Consider the following 22175-nt stretch of genomic DNA (forward strand, 5'->3'; position numbering starts at 1 on the left):
TCTGTATCCACCATATTGGATGCTGACCCTCACACAGAGACATCAGAACCTCACATCACACGTAGCCTCCGCTCTACCCTACTGAGAGGTATTTATCATTGTGGGCTGCGATGGGTGGCGGGGTGGGGTGTGGGTTACGGATATGGAGTTGTCTTTTGGACAAAAAGTTTTTTGTGGGACATTGTTGTGAGGGAGTAACCCCTCACAGTGGAGAGTGACTGGCAAAACAATCTGTGCATCAGCAGCACATGTGATTTTGGTGAACAGGAGAGGGATGAAGAATTGGAGGAAGGCCTCACCCCCCACCACACACCTCAGATCCGCCCTGTTTCAAAGCCTGATGGTGTGCAGCCTGCAGAACCTGATTCATCTTAAGTGTTGGTGGGTTCAAATCCAGAAAGGCCAATTATCCTGAAATTAATTAGTCAGCGCTGTGCAGTGAAGTGGTGGTTTTTGATCAATTGTTGTAATAAATAGGAGTATTATGCATACTTGAAGGGATGCCAGTCTCTAGATGTACCTCCCTGTTTGTTAAGATTTTCAGAGGAGGGTGGGGCCCTAGTTGCAGAATGCTTTCCTCAGGGAAAATTATTGGTTTGTTATCATCCTTTGGCACCAGGATTTTTTTTTCTCTCCAAAGCTTTTAAGAAACATTTTAGAAAGCTGCTGAAGGGTGGTGTGGGTTTTCTTGGGTTGTTGCTTACTTGCTGCTGCTTTTACTCTTTGTAGTGGTCTCTGGTTGTTCTTCACAACAGCCCTGTATGGTAGGACAGTATTAAAACATCCACATTGCCCATGTCATTGAAGAACCTAAAAGAAGACATGTACTGTGGTGCCCCGCAAGACGAACGCCTCACAAGATGGAAAACCCGCTAGACGAAAGGGTTTTCCGTTTTGGAGGTGCTTCGCAAGACGAATTTCCCTATGGGCTTGCTTCGCAAGACAAAAATGTCTTGCGAGTTTTCCCGAGTTTTCCCCCCTTTCCCCCCCTTTTTCTAAGCCGCTTATCCGCTAAGCCGCTAAAAGCCGCTAAGCCGCTAAAAGCCGCTAAGCCGCTAAAAGCCGCTAAGCCGCTAATAGCGCTAATCCGCTAAGCCGTCAATGGGCTTGCTTCGCAAGACGAAAAAACCGCTAGACGAAGAGAATCGCGGAACGGATTCTTTTCGTCTTGCGAGGCACCACTGTATTACCCCCATCCCCTGTGGAACCTTTTCAAGATAGCATGGGGTGTGTGGCACAGTGTGCCATTTTACCAAGGGGGTGGGTAGGGATGGAATGGGACTGGGGCAGAAGGTTGGTGAGCGTTGCCATGCTTGAAAGGAGAGCATGTTGGGATTGGATAATTTTCACCTCTCCTACCCAAACTCCTGTTTCTGATGTGGAACAGCGCAGGCTAAGTTAGGGGAAATGTGCCAGCGAGTTGCAACCATACAGCAAACTGTCCTTCTTTCTGAGGACTGCAGACAATGGGTTTGTTGCTGTTGTTGTTGTTGAGTCATTTAGTCGTGTCCGCCTCTTCGTGACCCCCTGGACCAGAGCACGCCAGGCACTCCTGTCTTCCACTGCCTCCCGCAGTTTGGACAAACTCATGCTGGTAGCTTGAGTTTAGCAAAGAGCAATGGGTTTAGCAAAGAGCAAAAACTCCAGGATTTGGGCTGTTGAAGGTTGTGTCACTGTCAGGGCCGTGTTGATGTTTCACTCAGTCTTCACTGTGTTGCAGTACAACAGCTATTCCCAGCCTGGTGCCCCCCCCCCAACATGTTATGGACTGAAATTCCCCATCAGCCCCAGGGGCTGGTAGTAGTTGTAGCCCAACAACATCTGGAAGGCGCCAGGTTGGCATAGTCAGGATTAGAAGATGCTGAGATGGCTTGTGCAGAGTTGGCAGAAATTGTAAGTTACATCTACAGTTACATAATGGGCATCTCTCTTGAAAACCTCGGCAAGGATTTTTCCACTGAGGATGGGCTGGGTGGTATGCAAATATATTTAAATTTAATTTGCTGCTGAAGTACTGGCGAGTTAACCAGTTTTAAAAACCGTTGTCATCCCTCTTGCTGTGTATTATTTATATAGTGTCATCTGTGTGGTTGACACTGTCAAAAATTTACAAGCGGTCCTGTCTCTGTTGTGTGTGAGCTTGCTCCCCCCGACATCAAATGCTGTAAGGATATAAAAGACTCAGCCTGCCACTTGACCCCTTCCCCATTCACCATAGTCTTGTGCTCCCTAGAATGCTCCCATAACTGTTCAGGAAGGGGAGGTCATAGAATGCTTACGTACAGCACCATTTCTGTGAGAGAGAGGGAGAGAGGTCAGACTAGAGGTGGGGGAATAACTGTGCAAGGCCAGGAAACACATTTGAGGAGAGAGACGCGGTACTGGGGAATGTTATGGGAAAGTTACGCTTAAGGGAAAGATGGGTGGAGGAATTAGACTCCTGAAGAAGTGAATTAGTGTGCATCTTCCGTCCATTGAAACTTGTGTAGGAGGGCATCCTGGTTAATCGAGACCTCCTTCTTAACTGGTGTTTGTGTATGGGCTTTGGTGCATTGGCTGATTTAGGGCCTGGACTGGCGTGCAATTCAGTGAATTACCTTCCTTACGAGGAATGAGGGGAGGCAGGCTGGGAGAGGGCCATTTTTCTAACAACTGGCCCCTTCCTGTGAATTATTGGAATAATAATTTTTGACAAAGGGTGAATAAGGACCGCTTGACAGATCTAATCAAATGGCTGCTCTAGGCCTTGCAGAATCCCCTCTCCCCCATCTTTCTAGGGATGAATTTCTGGTCTTTGTCAGTTTGTATTTCCCTCCTTTTATTCTAAAATGTATGTGTGCGTATATTTTTTAATAGCACAGGAAATGTTACCTTCTTTTGGACATGGTGGATGGGTAGGTAGCTGGGTGGATCCTCTGTCTTCAGGAGAATTGTACCTCTCGAGTTACCTTCATACTTCAGTAGATCTGATCCAGCAGGGCTCAATTATTATTTTATTTACTTAACCAAATTTATATACCTTTTGATTGTAGGAAAAACAACCAACCCTCTAAGCAGTTTGCAAAAATGTGAAATAAAACATTTAAAATCTCAGCAAAAAAGCAGTTAAAAGCAAGCATATCAAAGCATTGGAAAGATGAGTTAAAATCAACAGGAGATAAAACAGGTGTAACTTTTCGGTGCCTGGCTCTGGATAGGCTTGCCTAAACTAAAATGTTTTAAGCTGGTGCTGAAGAGAGTACACCTGCCTGATCTCAATAGCCAGGTAGTTCCAAAATGTGGGTGCTGCCACGCTAAAAGATAGATTTCCTAAAAGTGCCTAGCAGGTGTTATGTGTAGCAGTGCCAGTTCCACTGATCAAATCAGTCAAGTGGGCATATATGGGGTTTGGCGATCCTGCAAGTATACTGGTCCCAAGCTGTTAAAGGCTTTATATACTAGTAGTAACACCTTGAATTTGGTCCCATAGCAAATGGGTGCAACCAGTACAGATATCTGAACAGAGAGGTGTTATATACATATTCTGATGTTCTTGTGACCAATTTAGGTTGGTGTAGGAGTAAGTATGGAAATTTTAAAGCCCCCCCCCCCCCGGTTATATAACACCCAGATTTATTTATTTTTGCTTGATGTAGCATATATACAGAACTTGCTCCTTGCAGATCCACAAAAATCAACATTTCACAGACTGTGCGTCTGCCCCATGCTCATGCAGTAGTCTTTTGACTGGAGGGACACTAGCAGCAGCAGCAGCAGCTCCTCACATGCACAACGCATAGGCGCATGGGAGAGGACAGTTAGAGCATGAGGTGAGAGTGTAGCAGGCAAAGATGGACGATGAAGAGAGATAACAGTGTAAATATATTTTTAAAAAGTAATACAGTGAGCCAGCCCACAATTTACGTGCATTTAACTTGTGCACCTTCGACTTTATGCATGTGGCAAATTTAAAAATAAAAAGAGGCAGAAAGGGGTTGGGGTTCTGGAAAAAATGACTTTGGTGGTCCCCCTCCCTCCCTCCATTGAACTCAGTGGGTTTTGACTGTACACAGTTTTGGCTTTAGGTGTGATCCCTGGAACATAACAACCTCATAAGTTGTGGGCTTACTGTAATACCAAACTGGGAATAGAGAAGAAGGGTATAAGAAAAGGAAGCTGCTATAAGAGGAAGAAAAGGCCAGAAAAGGGCAACCACAATGATCAAAGGAATGGAGTGAATCCCCTATACCGTATCCCCAAATTCGTGGAAGAGAGCGCTGTTGATGGCTACTAGCCATGGCGGTTCTGCTTTGCCTCCGCAGTTGGAGGTAACAGTGCTTCTGAATGCCAGTTGCTGGAAACTTCAGGAGCGGGAGAGGGCTATTGTGCTTGGATCCTGCTTGAAAGTTTCTTGCAGGCTGGCCACTGTGAGAAAAGGATGCTGGACTAGGCGGGCCAATGTCCTGATCAAGCAGGACTCTTCTAATGCTGTTATGTTCTTATGGCAGGAAAATGAGCAGGAAAGAAACAGCACTTCGGGATAGGAGTAAGGTGCAAGTTAACTGCAGCGATGGCTGATAAGCACTGGTCTTAGCTGGCAGGGAGGGAAAGTGTAAAACCAAATAGGACCCAATAGATATTGATCCTTTCATTTTTTAAAAAAATAATTTTTATTAACTGGCCAATCACATCAAATTAAATCACATCATATAAATTCCAAATTACAAAGCCAAATTTTTAAATTTTGTTGGGGGAACCCATACTTCAAGATCCAAAGGGGGATTCAGATCATCTTCTTATTACTGCGTTAATGTCCAAATCAGTCCCAATCAGTCCAAACAAAGTTCATAATTCTATCCAGTCTTATCTTGGTGTTGCCACATCATGTCTTGTTCGTATAATTTCTCTTTTTCCTTTACGATCTCTTCTGTTAGTCTCCTTAAGCCGATAGCAAGTGTTATATTTCTGTGTGGATTTCCCGTTCCTCCACTAAGTCCAGATGGTTTCCATATATCTCCTTCGTAGATAACGTCACTCTTTCCATCGTGAATTTTGGCATTTGTCGCTCTTAAGTCCCACCGAGAAGTTGATTCACGATATGTAAACAACTCTATTTCTCTCTTACTCCTCCCAGACCCAAGAGCTTCCACAATGCCTCACAAAATGGCGACAGCATTTTTTCCTGATTGTGTCACTCCAAAACTCTTAGCTTTCCAGCTTCCTCTTGAAATTGATCCTTTTAAGCCAAATCTGTGATTCCCCACATGTTGTTGGACTGTTAGCCTCCATCATCCCTGGCCATTGACCATGCTGACTTCTGGGGTTACTGGGAGACCAGCAATGTCTAGAAGGCCACAGGGTCCCATTCCTCCAGTCTACGACTGTGCACGGGTTACTCTCTTAAAATGCAGCTAGGTCCTTTTCTCAATTCAGATTGAAAATGGTTTGGAGGGGAATGTGTCAAAATGCAGTATTTCCTGAGAAATGACAGGATAGGTATGGGAGAGATATGGGTTGTGTCTAATGTAATGTGCCCACAGATTCCCCAACCTTTGGTGGGATCAAATGGGATGCAGATTAAATGGGAGGGCATGCCCAGTCTGAAAGACTCAGGATCAGGAAATTGTGCCTAAAATGTGGAAGCTGTTTCCCTGATGCCTCCAGAGCTAAAGTCTCTACTTAGCTGGACTGTGGAACTCCCTGCCACAAGGAAACTGCTGCACCAAAGAGTTAAGCCATTTCCACAGAGGGATTAGACAGCCGCAGAAAATGCTATCAGTGTTTACCAGCCTATATTGTACCTATTCTCCAGATGTCGCCATTTTGTGGTTGACTCTGCCCCTTGCGCCACCATTTTGTGACTGGTCACAAGCAGACCCAGGGAGCAGTGGGGTAGAGTAGAACTTTTCGAGAACCTGTCCCTTGCTCTAAAATATACCAATTTTGTACTTCCTACAGACACGACAATGCCTTTAGTTGTGGCTTAAAACCCTAAAACGGTCTCTCACAGCTGGATAAATCTTTACTATGAACGGTTTTAATTATCTTATATGTAAATCGCTTTGAGACGGTGGGTTAGAAGACAATTAATAAATTAATTCTAGGAATGATAATGGCAACCAATAAACCTTCAGTGGAGAATTCAAGATCCTTTTGTTAGTCAAACTCTTCTGGGTGCAGGGGGCGGTGGGAGAGAAAGCCTCCTAGCAGAGGCCAACAGGAGCTGAGACACTTGGGTGTGGGGCAGAATTTCTTGCAGGAGGTTGGAAGAGGATATACCAGAATCCAAGAGGTTTGGGGCGGGGTGAGGGTAGGAAGTGCTGCCATGTATTTCAAAGACTCTAAGCCCAGGTCCGTGGCACAAATTACTTGCATTTGCTAATTCATTTGTATGTATGCAATCACACACATTTGAAGGAAATAAGATTCTCTGGTCCCAGGACTCTGTGTATTGCCCCCTCTCTGCAAATTAAGGAGCTGGGAGGGGCTGGAATCTCACCTTTTGTTGGGGGCTCAGCTCCCCTGTAAGCAAAGGTTCTTTAAAAGGAGAGAAGGTGAAGGAGATCTGGGTCCGGTGCAGAATCCATGGGGCTCAGCCACCCCCTAACAGCCGTGTGTGTGAGAGCCAAGCATGGATGACTTGGCAGAAGAGATGGGGGGTTTCATCCACACTTCATCTTGTCGCAAGGGGGCTCCCTGCCCCCGCCACACACCACCCCAATAAGCGGGCCTCATGGTAGCCTTGCGGTGGTGTGGGGAGGGCTGTAAGATCTGTGACAGAGCAGCTGCCTTGTATGAAGAAGGTCCCGGGTTCAATCCCCAGTGGCACCTCCCAGGTAGGGCTGGGAGAGACTCCCTGACTGAATCTCTGGCGAGCCACTGCTGCCAGTCCATGTAGACAAGACTGAGCTGGACAGACCTGGCTTCCCATGTTCTTCTCTATTCCAGCCCTTCATTCTGAACGATGAGGGCTAGAATCTTGCTTTATTCTTAGGGGATTTGGCTGCAGCTCAGTGACAGAGCATCTGCTTTGCATGCAGGTCCCATGACGCTGTGGGTTAAACCACAGAGCCTAGGACTTGCCAATCAGAAGGTCGGTGGTTCGAATCCCCGCGATGGGGTGAGCTCCCGTTGCTCGGTCCCTGCTCCTGCCAACCTAGCAGTTCGAAAGCACGTCAAAGTGCAAGTAGATAAATAGGTACTGCTCCGGCGGGAAGGTAAACGGCGTTTCTGTGCGCTGCTCTGGTTCGCCAGAAGCGGCTTAGTCCTGCTGGCCACATGACCCAGAAGCTGTACGCCGGCTCCCTCGGCCAGTAAAGCGAGATGAGTGCCGCAACCCCAGAGTCGTCCGCGACTGGACCTAATGGTCAGGGGTCCCTTTACCTTTACCCAGGTTCAATCCCCGACAGCATCTCCAGGTAGGGCTTGGAGAGATTCCCTATCTGAAACCCTGGAGTGCCGCTGCTGCCAGTCAGAGTGGGAAATACTGAGCCAGATGGACTCCAATCAGCTTCCATTGTTTCTTTCATTTTAAACCATGGAAACAACATAAAGGCTGTGTGTGTGTTTGTGTGTGTGAATTCCCTCCCCCACCCCACAGGACTGTAACCCTGGCCCGATTCAGTCCTTGCAGCTGGCTTTAAGCCTTAGAAACCCCTTGTCTTGTTTGACCCTTCAAGAGGCCTATAGAGAATATAGGAACATGGGGTCCTGGACGTCTGGGTTCCCCACCGGAGTCACAGTGTCCACAGCTGTTGGCTGGAGCTGACTGCACTACTTATTTCAACACACGCCCTATCCTAAATTGTAGGATTGTGATTTTTTAAGGTTGCTAACGCATCTTCTCTTTGGAGTGGGGAGAGTTCCTCCCGGGACAAAGCTGGGCCTGGCATGTGGTGTGGTGGGCGCAGATCTCATGGGGCTCATCGGATCACCCGCCCTCACCTTTCCGCAGGGGACTGCTGTGGTGCTTCTAATCCCATCAGAGAGGTGACCTAAGAGGCCTGTCCTGACAGAAGCCTCCTCCTCCCAATCCAATTAACCTGAGCGCCAGACCAAGGGCTGATAGAGGGCGTGAGGAGGAGGAGGAGGGAGAAAGAGCCACCAGGAGGTGCTGTGCTGCAGGCCTGAGCAAGGGATATTTAGCGGTGTCTTTTCGGCAGAGCTGCATCGGTGGGGCTCAGTGAGAGCCTGCCGTGGTTGTGCAAAGCTCACTGCGGCGAGGTTTCCGCCATCCCTGCACTTTTTAAGCAGGTGTCTGGCCCCTGCAAAAACCCTTTCGCTGATAACTAGGAGGCCTCTTCTTTCCCCCCCGCTTCCTTCACCTTCTGCCCCTTATTCTTCTTCCTTTCTCCCTGCCTCCAGGAAAAGCCCCATTGTCGCTTAGCGCCCCAAAGTGCCTCCTTTCAGCGTGATCAGGGCGCCACCTGGTGGCTGCTCTTGACACCTGCAGCTCCACAAGGGCATGGTCTCGTTCTGTTCCGGAACTCAGGAGCTCTGCCCCTTTCCCCTCCCCCACACCTCCCCATTTGCCCTAATCTAAGCAGAACTCCACTTTGTATCCAGAAAACCTGGGGTTGGGCTCTCTCCAACCCCATCCTGCCCCAGAGAAACAAGGAGCCCGGGGTTCTGGAACATCTCTTTGGTTAACCCATTGTGCCCCGTTCTTCCTCTAGATTACCGGATTTTTCCTGCTCCTCGCCCTTTCGCCTCTTTGCTCTCCCTTCCCAAAGAATCCAGGAGACCTTGCTCCTAGAATAATAATAATATGCCTTCCCCACTTCCCTAAGAGCCCAAGCTCCCAGATCTCCCCCAGCTCCCCTCTGCCCTAACCTCCTCTGCTCTCTTGGGAACCCAGGCGTCCTGGCGTCCTTCCCCAGCGCCCCCCCCACACACACACCGGAAGTCCAGGTGCCTCCCCCTTTCCCGTTTTCTGCCTGCCTGATGAACGATGCTCAAGAGGGATGGAGCCCCTCAACCCCGCTAGCTTTCCCTCCCTCCCCCCGCTCCCAAAGCCAAACCTGAGCCCAAGCACCCGGGACCAGAGAGCGGGGGATCATTGCCTTCTAGCAAGGCAGGAATAGCCAGACTCCATCCTTTCCAGAGGGAAAAAGCTCCTTTCCTCGCCGCTGTGCCTCCTTGGCCCCATCAGGCACGTAGAACCCGAACCCGGCTCCATCTGGGCAGCCGTCTGCCTCGCCATCCGCTGCGAGCGAAGGAGAGAGGGGGTAGGCAGTCTGCGTGTGTGTGTGTGTGTGTGTGTGTGTGGAGCGGGGGGGGGGTGCAGAGAGAAGCTCAGGGATGCTGGGAGTCACAAACAGCCTTTAGCCCCGAAGGGGGGGGGGTGCAAACAGTGCTTTCTCGCCGGGGTGGATCGGGCCCCTTGCCCATCGGTGGTCCCCCCCAGAGGTGAGCGGAGAGGGATTGCCAGCATCCATCCATCCGCTGGCCTCCAGAACTATTCCTCCCTCGGTGGAAATTTCCTATTCCACCTGTTTTTCTTTTCCTTCCCTCCCCCTCCTCCTTCCCCTCCCTCTTTTTTCTTCTTCTCCACCCCCCCCCCTTCTCATTGAATTCTTTCTGGCCCATTGAGCACACAGAGAGAGGGAGATTGTTTGGCTTCCCTGCCTGCATCCTTTCCGTCCACCTGACGGGGAGCAGGCGAAGGAGGCAGAGAGCGTGAGGGTGGCATGATGATGGTGGCGAGCATGGGAGGGTCCTAAACAGCCTGCTTGCTCCTTCCACCTCCTTCTGCCAGAGGGGGACCTTGTGCCCCCCACCCCATCCAGAGAGAGAGAGGCGGGTCTGCATCCCGGCAGAGGGGAGCCGAGAGAAAGGGGGCACAGGGGGGAACAATGCCCCCTTTCCCCTAATATTTGCCTGGTGAATTTAAAACCCCTTTCCCCCTCCCCTAAAATATATTTTGGTCTTGCTCTGCCAGTTTAGGAAAATATTGGGGGAGGTATACAAAGAACTTGAAGGGGGCATTCTCCCTGTTTCTCCACCCTCCTGCCACCCTCTGGAGCGTCGCCCCAGGGGGCATCATGTTTGTGTCCGTGTGGTATGCCAAGAAAATGGGGCGAAGGTTTATTAGCAACGTCCGGAAGGCGAAGAGGCAAAGGCACCTGCTCACGGTACGGGGTTTGGGGGGGGGAGAGCGGGCTGGAGGGGGAGCACCCCTGTTGTGTCATTGGAGTGGGTGGGGTGGGTGAACCATGGGGAGGGAGAGAAATCTCAGTTTTGCTTGGGAGGGGCGTATCAGCAGCAGGGAGGAAGAGTGAGGGGGCTGGAGGAGGGGAAAGAGTGGAGTTGGGGGTCTCTGTGGAGTTTGGGGTCAAAAAGTGGGGCATGGTTCAAAGCCACTAGGGCTGCAGCTTGTATTTTGGGTGTGTGTACAAACCAGGTTGTTTGGGATGGGGGAAAGTAAGAAATTGGTTGGAGGAAGGAACAGGGTACTTTTTTGGGGGGGGGGGAGATGGAGTTCCAGGCGCAAGGGGGAGAGACAGGGTGTGACACGATAGGGACTTCAGAGGAGAGTGAAAAGGGGCAATAGTGGGACCTAGGACTCCTGGGTTGGGGGGGGGGTCTGAGGGGAGGTGTGCCTATGGGAAGGGAGCCAGGACTCTAAGGCTAATGAGGGGAGGTGAATTTTTTATTTTCTCCTGGGGTTGATTGGGTTGCAAGAGAGCGAGTGAGTGGGAGGTAACCCGGACTCCTGGGTTCTCTGGGAGGTCTGAGCTCCATGGGGTAGGATGGGGGCGGCTTTGGGGTAGTGGTGGTAAACAAATGGTTTTCTGTCTGCGTGGGTGGGTAGGAACAGACACAAGGCAGAACGTCCTTTTCCTCTCAGCCCATCTGGCTCCCCGCTCTGGGCCCAGACCCATAGATGTCCTTAAACCCCCCACCCCACCTAATAAATGATACAAGGATTCCCAGGGGTGCAGGATAAGATGGCTGGGAAAGAGATAAAAGTCAGGAGTAGGGCAGCATTTGAGGATCTTAGAAGAGCCTTAGGGTTCTGGAAAGTCTGTATTGGAGGGGTGTCCCTGAATTGGAATGCAAGGAGATTAAGAGGGGTGAAATAGTGGGGTCAGGGGGCTTCATGATAGCCTGGGCATTGGGGGTGTGGGTCATGAGGGGCTGTAGATATTCTTCAGAAGGCCCATCTCATCTGGAACTCAAAGTGGGGTGGGAGGGTCTGTGAATAAACTAACCATGACTGGGATTTTTCTGGAAAGGATAGAAGGTGAAAATTTGTGATCTGGACAACAGAATATTGGGGTGCAGGGTATTTATATGTGTGTCTGACTGGATGTGGATGGGTTGCAAGGGATACCCCTAGGAAAAGCACAGGTCATCTCCCAGATAATTATCTAGGGTTGGATGATTTGGGGTGAGGGTGGGGAGTAGTCCTTTGGCCAGGAATATTGGAGGGTCAGGATTAGAGGGCTGTCAGCCCTTTCAGTTCCCTTTGGGATCTATGTGAAGTAAGCAGTGTGTGTGTATATATGAGTGTGTTGGGAGAACAGGGGAGGGGGGAGGTTGTGCGTCAGCTTTATAGACAGATGGCGTCAGTGTTTATACTGTAAATTTTCCTGAGTTATGAATGGGAGAGTGAAGAAGGACTTTCATGACTTGGGTTCCTGATCAGTTCGGTTTGTTTTTTATGTGCTTTGCTTTTTAATAAAGGGAGGGGGGGGGGAGAAAGAGCCACCCTTCCCCTCTATTCCCTTTTTGTAGAAGCATTGCAGTGAATGAATCCTAGCGTCTGATCCCTGTGTGCTACACTCACCCTTGGGTTGCCACCCCCCAAACTAGGCTCTGCTGCCCCAACTTGACCCTGCCTGTCAGAATTACAGGCAGTTGTGTTGTCCCCATCCCAACTTAATTTAGGTCCTCCCTATTCAGGCTCCCCCCCCCCAAGGCTCCTAGCAAGACTGCAGCGGCCAGCACCACCATGTTCCTTCTGGAAACTGCATTGCCTCCTGTTGTCGTGGCCTTTTCTAGATCCCTCCATGCCCAGCTGGCAGGGCCGGCTCTGGATCCCGAAGGAGGGTGCATTTAGAAGATTAAAGGCCCCCAATTTGCCTTGGCAGACCTTCCCTGGGATTGCTGCATCGCCTGGCAGGGGGACGGACGCAGCTGCAGAAGGCCTGCTCTGTGGAGATGTGTGTGTGCGGTGGGGGGAGAAGGGCAGCCGTCCTTAAAGGAGGCCTTTTGCCTGCTGGAGCTAGGAATTTGGTCCTTGGCACAACTGTTGCCCATGACCTGAGCAGAATTCAGGGGTCTACCTGCTTGTTTATGGGGTGCAGGGAGAGCTGTGAGAGTTTTTTTGGGGGGAGTATTGGTGCCTTTGAATGCCACTTTAAAATGCAGCCATCTTGACACAGGAGACCCTTGTTTGAGATGCAACCTCTCACCCCACCCCACCCAGTTTTATATAGCTAACCCTGCATTCTCTTTCTGAGTCTTAGAGCTGGTGCTGATGTTGTGACATGTGGATAATGCTCCCCTCTCCTATGGCAATTGCAGAGTAATCGGAGGACTGGGGAAATGTGGCAGGAAGGAGGGGTCAGAACTCTGGCAGATAAGCTGCCTTGCATGCAGGTTCAGTTCTTGGCATTTGCTGGGTGGGCTGTGAATGAATGTCCCCTGTCCAAGACTTGTCAGCATAGACTATACAGCCTTAGATGGACCCCAAGGGTCTGACTCAGTATAAGACAGCTTCTTAGATTCCTATTACTTTAGACCCCTTCTGCACTATATCTTTAAAGCAGTGTCATTCTTCTTTAAACAGTCAAGGCTTCCCCCGCAAAATCCTGGAAACTTTGTGAAGGGTGCCGAGAGTTGTTGGGAGACCCCTGTTCCGCTCCCAGAACTACAAATCCCAGAGTGGCTTCACCGTCCATCCCACTTCCCTGGGAACGCTGAGGATTGTAGCTTTGGGAGGGGAATAGAGGTCTCATACCCATTCTCAGCACTCTTAACAAACCACGGCTCCTGGAAATATTCACAGGAAGCCAGTGTGGTGTAGTGGTTAAGAGTGGTAGTCTCGTAATCTGGGTAACCGGGTTCGCGTCTCCGCTCCTCCACATGCAGCTGCTGGGTGACCTTGGGCCAGTCACACTTCTCTGAAGTCTCTCAGCCCCACTCACCTCACAGAGTGTTTGTTGTGGGGGAGGAAGGGAAAGGAGAATGTTAGCCCCTTTGAGACTCCTTAAAGGGAGTGAAAGGCGGGATATCAAATCCAAACTCTTCTTCTTCTTCTTCTTAAACTGGTATCCTAGAGCTTTGCACACTGTAAAGTGCTGGTGGGGCTGTAGCTCAGTGGTAGAGCAGCTGCTTTGCATGCAGAAGGTCCCAGGTTCAGTTCCCGGCAGTGTCTCCAAGTATGGGCTGGAAACGTCCCCTGTCTGAAACCCTGAAGAGCTACTGCCAACGAGAGTTTGCAATACTGAGCTGGGCGTATGAGAGATTCTGACTTTGTATAATGCACGTTCTGATATTCCAAGCAGTGTTAGAAACTGGGATATGAAAGCTAGGAGCTCAATGGCACCTTAAACCTAGATTATGGGCACAACAACAGAATGTCTAGGTGCACTTTTTATATAACAAGAATACAAAGTCGAAAACGAATGAATGGCAGCTAAAATATTATGTTCGTTTTTCATTTGGTCTAGTCTTTCCTTGCCCACCCCCCTAATATTCTGAAGAGGGTCTCTTCTCCATTCTTCAGAGAGTAGCTGGAAGTGGGGAGGCAGAAAAAGCTCCTCCTTTCCTTCCACTCTGCAGTTTTAATCTGAAATCTTAGGCAGTACTGCACCCTGAGCTCAGAAACTGCTCACTCTAATGAAATCCCCTGTCACAAAATGTGCCTAGAACAATGGGAGTTTTGAACACTGATTCCAAGGTTTAATCTGGACACATGATTCTGTTACTTATATTTTTATAAATAAATTGATTTTGTTTGTTTGTTTTAACAGTGGTAGTTCTTTATATATATTTAACTGGTTTGTGGGTTTCAGCTATATTTTTACCTATAATTTTATCTGCACGTAATTTGGAGAGCTTTTTAGTTCAAACGGTTTATCCATTTTCTTAATAAAGAGATGCTTTTCTAAAAAAAATCCCCTGCATCTGCAGGGTTGCTGTTGTTGTTTGAATAATAAAAGCATCAAGTAGGAGGTGATGGGGAAAAGCTCTCCCCCCTCTCTCTGCCAGAGACCCTTCAGGACTCAGAAGGGCTTCCATTCAGAGATGAATCACAGTTATTCCTACTTTATACCTTTCCTGAGATTGCATCAGTCACATTTGTGAACAGGAAAGCTGCCATGAGGGCCTAGTGCTGGAAGTTGAGGCTGAAGATTTTGTGTGTGTGTTTCCGACACACAAACGCTCTCTAAGGGTTCTCAACTCCCATCATCCTTGGCCACCCTGAGGCTGGGAGTGGTGGGGCCTGTAGGCCTGTGAACATCTTAAGGGTGTCCATGTTGTGGAACACTGGATTGTATTGAGCTAGAATTGGGGAGATGTAGGTTCCATTCCTCACTCAGCCATAAAGCGACCTTGGGCCAGGTGTGCTCTCTCTCCCTTTTACCCTACTAGCCTACCTTACAGGGTTGTTTTTGAGGATAAAAATGGAGCAGAGCTGTATTCCATCCTAAGCGCCTTGGAGGAAAGGTGGGATAAGTAACAGCAGCATAAGTGACCAAAGGAATGAATGATAGTTTGCTTGGAGACAGTCAACTTGCGTGTGGGCTATACCTCTGTCTCCTCAAAGTCCCTTCGCAGAATAATTATGTTGGGCAGGGAGGGAGAGAATTCCTGCCTATTTTTCTGGTTTTTATTTTTTTGGGGACAAAGGAACCATCATGCAAGGACTTCTCACCATGAGAACCAGGTGCTGAGACTGAAGTTGACTGGCAGTCTTAATGAGAACTAGAAGCTTAGTGACAGTCAGTGCTGGAGTGTTTGCTTATTTGGAATTCTGATACGCAACCCCTTTCAGGGGTGAGAGCAGAAGGCTTTGGATTCATTTGTTCAGTAAGATAAGCCTGCTGGATCAGGCCAGTGGCCATCTAGTCCAGCATCTTGTTCTCACACTGGCCAACCAGATGCCCATGGGAAACCTGGAAGCAGGATTTGAACCCTCCTGTATTTTCCAGTAACTGGTATTCAGAAGTGTTGCTTCCTCCAACTGTGACAGCAGAGCAGAGCTTTTGTGTCCAGTCCTCTTTTAAAGGCATCCAGCTTGGGGGCCGCCACTGCCTCCTGCGTGAGTGAGTTCCACAGTTTTTACCATGCTTTGCACGAAGAAAGACTTCCCAAACCTTCCAGCGTTCAGCCTCGTTGGATGTCCACAAGTTCTAGTGCCAGGAGAAAATGAGAAAAAAGCCCTTTCCCAATCCGCTTTACGTTGGATCCTCGTAAGAGTATCTGCAGCTGCCACGCAGGTCTCCTCTGGGGTGGAGGTAGCCGTTTTATACAAAGGTTTTGATGCAGCTGCTGCTGCTGCTGGCATAGACGGGTGGGTGGAGGGGTAACCAGAGAGGGGGGTGAGGAGGCTACCATAAAAAAAAAGAAAGTTAATGAAATGAAATGAAACTTGTCATGTCTTCAGAACAGAACAAGGCAGCCCTCATTAGCAGCTGTAAATAATTCATGCCAAGGCTCCGTTTGGAGCGAAGCGGATTTACTGCCTCCCCACCCCTCCCTGCTGTTCTCCTCTGCGAAGAAGGGAAAAGTGGGTTGCGGGCAGAAAGACTTTTTAAAAATACACCCCCCAGGAGATCCAGGGGGCGGTGTTTCTAGAGGGCGGTGCAGCCGGGGAGAGGAGGCTGGGAACGAAAGGTCCCTCTTGAGTTTTCTTCTCCGACCTTGGATGCTGCGAGAGTGATGTAACTCCTTAAAATCTGGGCCTCCCCGTGGCCCAAAAAGCACAGCCACATGGGGGTGGGGAAGGGTGTCGGCCGCCCTGCCCCTGATCTCCACATGGTCAGCTTTCCTTCCTCATGGCAGACCCTGATTCCCCCTGATTCCCCCTGTTTGCTCTCTTCCTGCCTGCCCTGGTTTTAAAATGAAAGCCCTAGAAAATGGGATTGCACAGTAGGATACTTCTGAGCATGTACAGAATGCTTTTTCTCCTGTGAAACTGCAGAGCTCCCCGTCCATCTTCAGGAATGTACAGGCGAGGTGAGAAGGGATTTCTGGCTGGCTTTTACCTACTTTCATTTTTTAAAAAAGAGAAATTGAATGTGAGGATTAAAGGCTGTGGGTATTGACCGTAGAATGGTTAATGGTTCTGGTCAGCTGAAGATAACTGCCAGGGGTATCTATATGGCTTTTTATCAGTTCCTTGGGCAGGTTTTTTTTTACATAAAGGGGTTTCCTTCACCCACCGCTGACCTCAATACTGACTTCATCGTGATTAGCTCCTGTGGTCTGCACTAAGAGGCATTAAATCTCTTTTTCTCTTCTGGTAATTTTAAGCTGTTGGTGTAATTGAACTATAATATATGCGTGTACCGTCTGTGTGTTGTGCTGGTGCACCCTCCTGGTATATCTGTGTGTGTGTGTGTGGTTAACCTGTGTGTCACCAGTGGCATCTCAAACACAGTAGAAAACTTCACTGTGTAAACAGATAACAGCAAATCCTCGCATGTAGAAACTTAGTGTGTCAGGGAGAAGTGTTCCAGCGTAGCCCTTCCCTAGGAGGCTGGTTATCTTGTGCTAGTGCATCCTCCAATTATATATATCTGTGTGTGCGCATGCATGCGCATCTGTGAGCTGCAGAGATGGTTAAATTGTGTGCGGCCTGCGGCATCTCACATGCAGCTGAACACCTCTGTGTAAAAAAAAACCTACCAGCGAATCCCTGCATGCAGAAGCTTAGCATGTCAGGGAAAAGTATTCCAGCATAGCCTTCCCCTAAGATGCATGTTACCTTTACACAGCAGGAACTTTCTGTACAGAGGAATATTCCGTTGTGAAACTCCCCATTTGCAGGTTGAAAGAGGTATTAATTAGATACAGGTTTATCCCTTCTGGAGGATCTAGACCAAACTGATTTTATTTTTTATTTTTTGCTTGTTGCTTTGGACCACAACTCCCATCAGCTTCAGCCAGCAGGTTGCCTTAAATGCCCTTTAGCCCTTCTTATGCCACGCAACAGAAGGGTATTCAGGGATATTAGGAGTTGTAGTCTAGCAACCTCTGGAAAGCAATACTAATATGCTTTGCACTTCCTAGTCTTAGCCTACATGTGACATCCAGCACAGCCTCCACTTACACATAACATCTAGCATAGCTCATCTCTCTCCTTACTCTGAGATTCATGAAAACACATCTTCAAACTGTGCTGACCAGGGCTGATGGGATTCATAGTCCCAAAAATAGCTGGGCGGCAGTGAAGGTTGATATAAGATTTGCAGCATGGGCCTCGCAGGTGTGTGTAACTTAGGGATGCACAAGATTCATGTACACAGACAGAGCTTTGGAGACCTAGGTGTCCTTGTGTTGACGCCATCTTCGTCTGATATCTGCACCATGTTTGTTCAGCTCTGTGCCCGCGGCTTCCTGTGGCATGGCCGGTGTTCCTTGGGACTGTGTGTGTGGGCGTTCTTAGTCTCTCGTGCGCTCAGCCTCTTTGCAGCTGTTGGTCGGGGAGCCACACAATGCCTCTCGTTCTCAGGGCCATGCATTTATAGTGCGCCTTGTGGCCCAGTGTGCTGTGCTGGTGCAGTGTGCGTCACTGATTGTGTGCTGGTGTGGAGCAGGGAGACGTGGCCTCTTGTGAAGCACCGCAACTCTTCTTAGGAGTAAGTGTGTGCTGTGTTGTTGCCTGGTTGCAGTAATTTACAGGCGACGTGTATTTCATGTTCATGGGGGCCGTGCTTTGCTTGAGGATCTGTGCCGTTTGCATGCTCCTTGCATGAGCCAAACATCTGTGGGCTTCCTGTTTGTGGCTTACATGTCTCCTGGTTTTGCATGTGGATTGTTTGTGTCTGTTTAGATGTCTACTTTCCTGAACCCACACTGTAGACAGTTCAACATCAGCAGTACCCTGGTATCCAAGATTGCATATCTTTCATCTCTGCGCTATTCTGCGCCATTCACAGCTAAATGTCCTGTATAATGTATGCCGATTAAGTCTGTGTTTGCATGTTTGTGCATAATTTATTCTATTACTGCAGATCATGGGAAGGAGCAAAGTGCTATCCAAGGTGCTGAAGTGTTCTCAGCCCCCCCCCCTCCTCCTCAGCCCCCAAGTTTTCAGATGTAGCAAAGAAACCTATTCTTAGGGGCTAGGAACTTGCTTTTTAAAAAAAGAAACCTGTGATTTCAAAGATAAAGAGCTCTGTTCCCTGTGCCAGATTCTCGCATCTGTGCAGCTTGACTGGGGAGCTCGCTGCATTTTGTAGATAATCCCCATTTCATGACATAGGTGATCAGACATACTTGCTGCGTGACATACATTTCAATGTGGGTCACTGTGGTGTAGCGGTTAGTGCGCTATCAGGCCAGGACCTAGGAGACAAGGGTTCAAATCCCCCATTCAGCCACATGAAGCTCACTGGGTGACCTTGGGCCAGTCACTGCCTCTCAGTTCAGCCTACCTCACAGGACAGTTGTGAGGGTAAAATGAGAACTGTGTTTGCCACGGTTGAGCTTCTTGGAGGAAATTAAACATAGCGAAAATGCAGATGTCTTGTCATGTAAATGCACATGGTGGCCTAATGCCACAGGGCCCCATGGAGCAGAATGAGCAGTGAGGGTTTCCATATCACATGTTGAAGTTACTACATATCATCATCTAAAGGAGGTGGTGCCTCAGTTTTGCATGCAGTGGATCCAAGGTTTGATTGCTAGCATCCTGGGTTAGGCTGGGAATGTCCCCCCCCCCTGAAATCCTGGAGAGTTGCTGCCAGTCAGTGCAGACAGTTCTGAGCTTGATTGACTAGGTGGTCTGTCTCAAGCTTCACTAGTCATGTTCTGTAGTCATTAAAGCAAGTGGAGGGGAAGCGCCTTAGCTCAGTGGTAGAGCATCTGCTCAGCATGCAAGGGGTCCCAAGTTCAATCTTAATGGCATATTCAGGAAGTTTTTAAAAAAATGATTAATGTTTCATTATGTTTTTATATATGTTGGAAGCTGCCCAGAGTGGCTGGGGCAACCCGGTAAGATGGGTAAGGGACAAATAATAAAAGCATTTTTATCATCATCATCTTTGGGTATGGGTTGGAGAAGCTGCTGTGTGAAATTCTGGAGAGACTTTGCCACTCAATGTAGGCTAGATGGACTCCAATGGTCTGACTCCACACAAGGCAGTTTCCTATGTACCATTAAGTCTAAAATTACCTAACTGCACTGCTGAATACAGCCCCCCCCTCTCTCTCACTTATATATAAATCGAGCAAGCTGCAGCTAAATGCACACACGTTGCCCTCTCCAGCACAGACTCTTGTTGCAAACATGCATCACTGTGCTCAACCCCACACCATAGTGTCTCTCTCTCTCTCTCCTCCTCCTCCTTCTCCTCCTCCTCCTCTCCCCCTTTCCCCCTCTCCTCACACTCACAGATTCATGCACATGCACGCCATTAATGTTCTGAGACAAACACATGCAAAGATCATCCAACACCACACACACACACACACACACACACACCACACACACGTGTGTGAACATTTCCAGCTCTTCCACAAGCCTTCTCCCACACAGTTCCCTCTACCCAGCCACCCACATGCAGCTGCCAACCTGGCAGAGCCCACAGTACAAGAAGTTTTCCCCTCCTTCCTCCCACTCCTCCTGTAATGCCACAGGCCCCAAGGGGACCCAGACCTCCTGGCATCCTCTCTGCCCTCACCTGCTAGACGCAGCCCTTTTCCTTCCCAGAGGGCCCCAGGAGGCCAGGGCCCCAGAATTCCTTACATCTAGCCTGCAACACCCTAATTATTTCAACTGGCTTCAGATTTCCCCACCTGGTTCCACCCCTCCTCAAGGTGGGGGGGAAACCCAGAGGGTCTGCTCTCAGCGACCATGTATTCTTTCCTCATCAACTCACTAAGCTTCACTCTCCACTTGGAGCAAATAATTTTAAAAAGAATTACCTCTTCCTTTTTTATTTTATTTTTTTAAAAATCTATATTTTCTCTTCTTTGACAGAAGCTTCTGTTCCGCAGAAAGCAGTCAAATGGGGAAAGGGTGATGGGGCCTGGATCCTGGATTCCCTGGGCAAGGGGTGGGGTGTAAGCAGTTAAGGATGCAAGTGAACCAGCAGCCAGGACTCTCTTGGTTTAGGTCAGGGTTTCTCAAACATCTGCGTTTGTTGATAATCTTATAAAATTGCCACTGACCCCAACCCAAATTTGCAGGAATGTAAATGACATAAAGTAAAGAAATAATCAGTATTTAGAAATCACCAGTCACCATTACTAGGAATCACAACAAGGAAGTAAATCAAGTGAATATTTTAGTAATAGGCAATAAAAAGAAGCCTTGCCGCAGAATGCTGTTGTGCTGTGGAATCCTCTTATTCAGTGAAGAGATTTCTCACTGGTCAGGAAACTGCGCTCTGTACATGCCCAGGACCATTATTTCTGAGGTTCATAGTTCCTTATTATTCCCCTGCCCTGCTAAATGTCTTTCCCCCCAGGCCCTTTCAACCTCTAGGTCTTTGCAAAATGTGAAAGTGCCATTCTGCCCAATTGCATTGTGAGAAACTGGCCCACCCCCACCTTATAGTGCTTAACCAGCAATGCAAGTCATAGCAGTGACTGACATTTAGGAAAGCCAGAACTAGCCCATTAGTCAAAAAGAAGGTTAAAAGTGATGCACCCCATCAGCTTCATGGTTCATTTCCCAAGCTTTCCCCCCACCTTCTTCCCTCTGGTGGAGAGGAGATTTCTGTTTCATTTAAAACCATTCAGAAATCCAAGAATTAATGCAGCTGCGGTCTTCACAAAAACAACAGATAGAAAGATAGCCACATGGACAGGAGTTGGTTCCAGGTCTTACTTCATAACACCCCCCACCCATATGGCAACCCCACCCCCAGGTTTGAAAGCATGTAAAAACTATCCATCGTTATTACACCATTATTGCAGAGGGCAGGGCTGAATGGTACCTGAGTGGCACAGTCAGCCTGTATGTTGCACCCATTTTGCTGGGTGGGGACAACAACAACAAGGACAGACTTGGAGTAATGTACAATAACCTTGCAGTGTAGTCTGGCATCCGTATCCTGACAGACTGGCTTTTAAAAGTTTTTTTTCCCCAGGGAGGGCATGCTGTGAAGTTGATTGTACCAGCAGTGTGATTAATTGTTGATTTGTAGCAGCAATGCAATTAATTAATGGCTGGAGGGAGTGAAGGGATCCAGAGGGGGAAAAAGTAGGGTTGTTGTTTTTCCTCAGCTGCTGGTGGAAAAGACCAAGGTGTAAACCAACTTGGTGTGTCCTTCTGGGGCTCAGGCTTTGTCTACCCCCTTGATCAGTACGTATACAAGAAACTATAGACCTGTTCTCTGATGCTAGTTATATATCACTGGTATATACTTCCTGTCCCTCCCACCCGCCAGAAAAATTCCTGCAAATGCCCTCATTGCTTGCCTGGAGGATGAATGGAGGGTCTCCCCAGGAAATTTGTGAGAAGTGGGGGCTTAGGGTGAGAGAGCAATGTGTGTGTGAGTGGTGTGTGTGTGTGTGGTGTGTGTGTGTACACGTGCGAGCATGCGCCTCTGAGTTAAGTGTGCCCGTTTCCCAGGATGCCTTGCTGGCTGAGCATTGGGGGTCATGAAAATTTGAAGAGCATGAGATTAAAATGTGCCAGGGAAACCCGATTGCAGTCAAGCGTGGAGGAAGAGAACTGGCAATCAGCGGTTGGGGGGGGGGGGAGAGACCTGAGCCAGCAAAAGGGCAAGCGTTGTTTGACTGATGGAGAGAGGAGAGAGCCTGTCATCTTTTTAGATTGAGAAGCTTCAGTTTAGGGAGCCAGGCCTTAGAAGAGGAGGGCTTCAACCTAGGACAGGTGAGTGGCTTTGCCATCTCTAGCCCCCAGGACTTTGCCCACCCTCTTTCCCTCAACTGCTCATCTTGCCCCTACCCCCCACACTGAGTTGAATATTTCAGGCTTTTTGGAGCAGCTGGGACACATAAGGAGGAATGGAATAAAAATAAACAATTGCTGCAGTGGAACAGCC

At 48.7% G+C, this 22175-nt stretch overlaps 1 protein-coding gene across 16 annotated transcripts in view; it reads left to right on the top strand.

Annotated features, from left to right (window-relative positions):
• Positions 1-22175, top strand: part of DLG4 (discs large MAGUK scaffold protein 4) — a gene marked incomplete at its 5' end in the record, with an annotated part of 145924 nt that overhangs the window by 89233 nt on the left and 34516 nt on the right. The window contains one exon of one of the 16 annotated variants that reach the window (XM_079951790.1): positions 9270-10112. The exons of the other annotated variants lie outside the window; for them this stretch is intronic. Within the exon in view, the coding sequence (XP_079807916.1) occupies positions 10023-10112 (90 nt within the window). Of the gene's footprint in view, positions 1-9269; positions 10113-22175 lie in introns of those variants that run through there. 16 annotated transcript variants of the gene reach the window in all.

This window comes from Podarcis cretensis, assembly GCF_951804945.1.
Source record: "Podarcis cretensis genome assembly, chromosome: 13".
Lineage (NCBI taxonomy): Eukaryota > Metazoa > Chordata > Lepidosauria > Squamata > Lacertidae > Podarcis > Podarcis cretensis.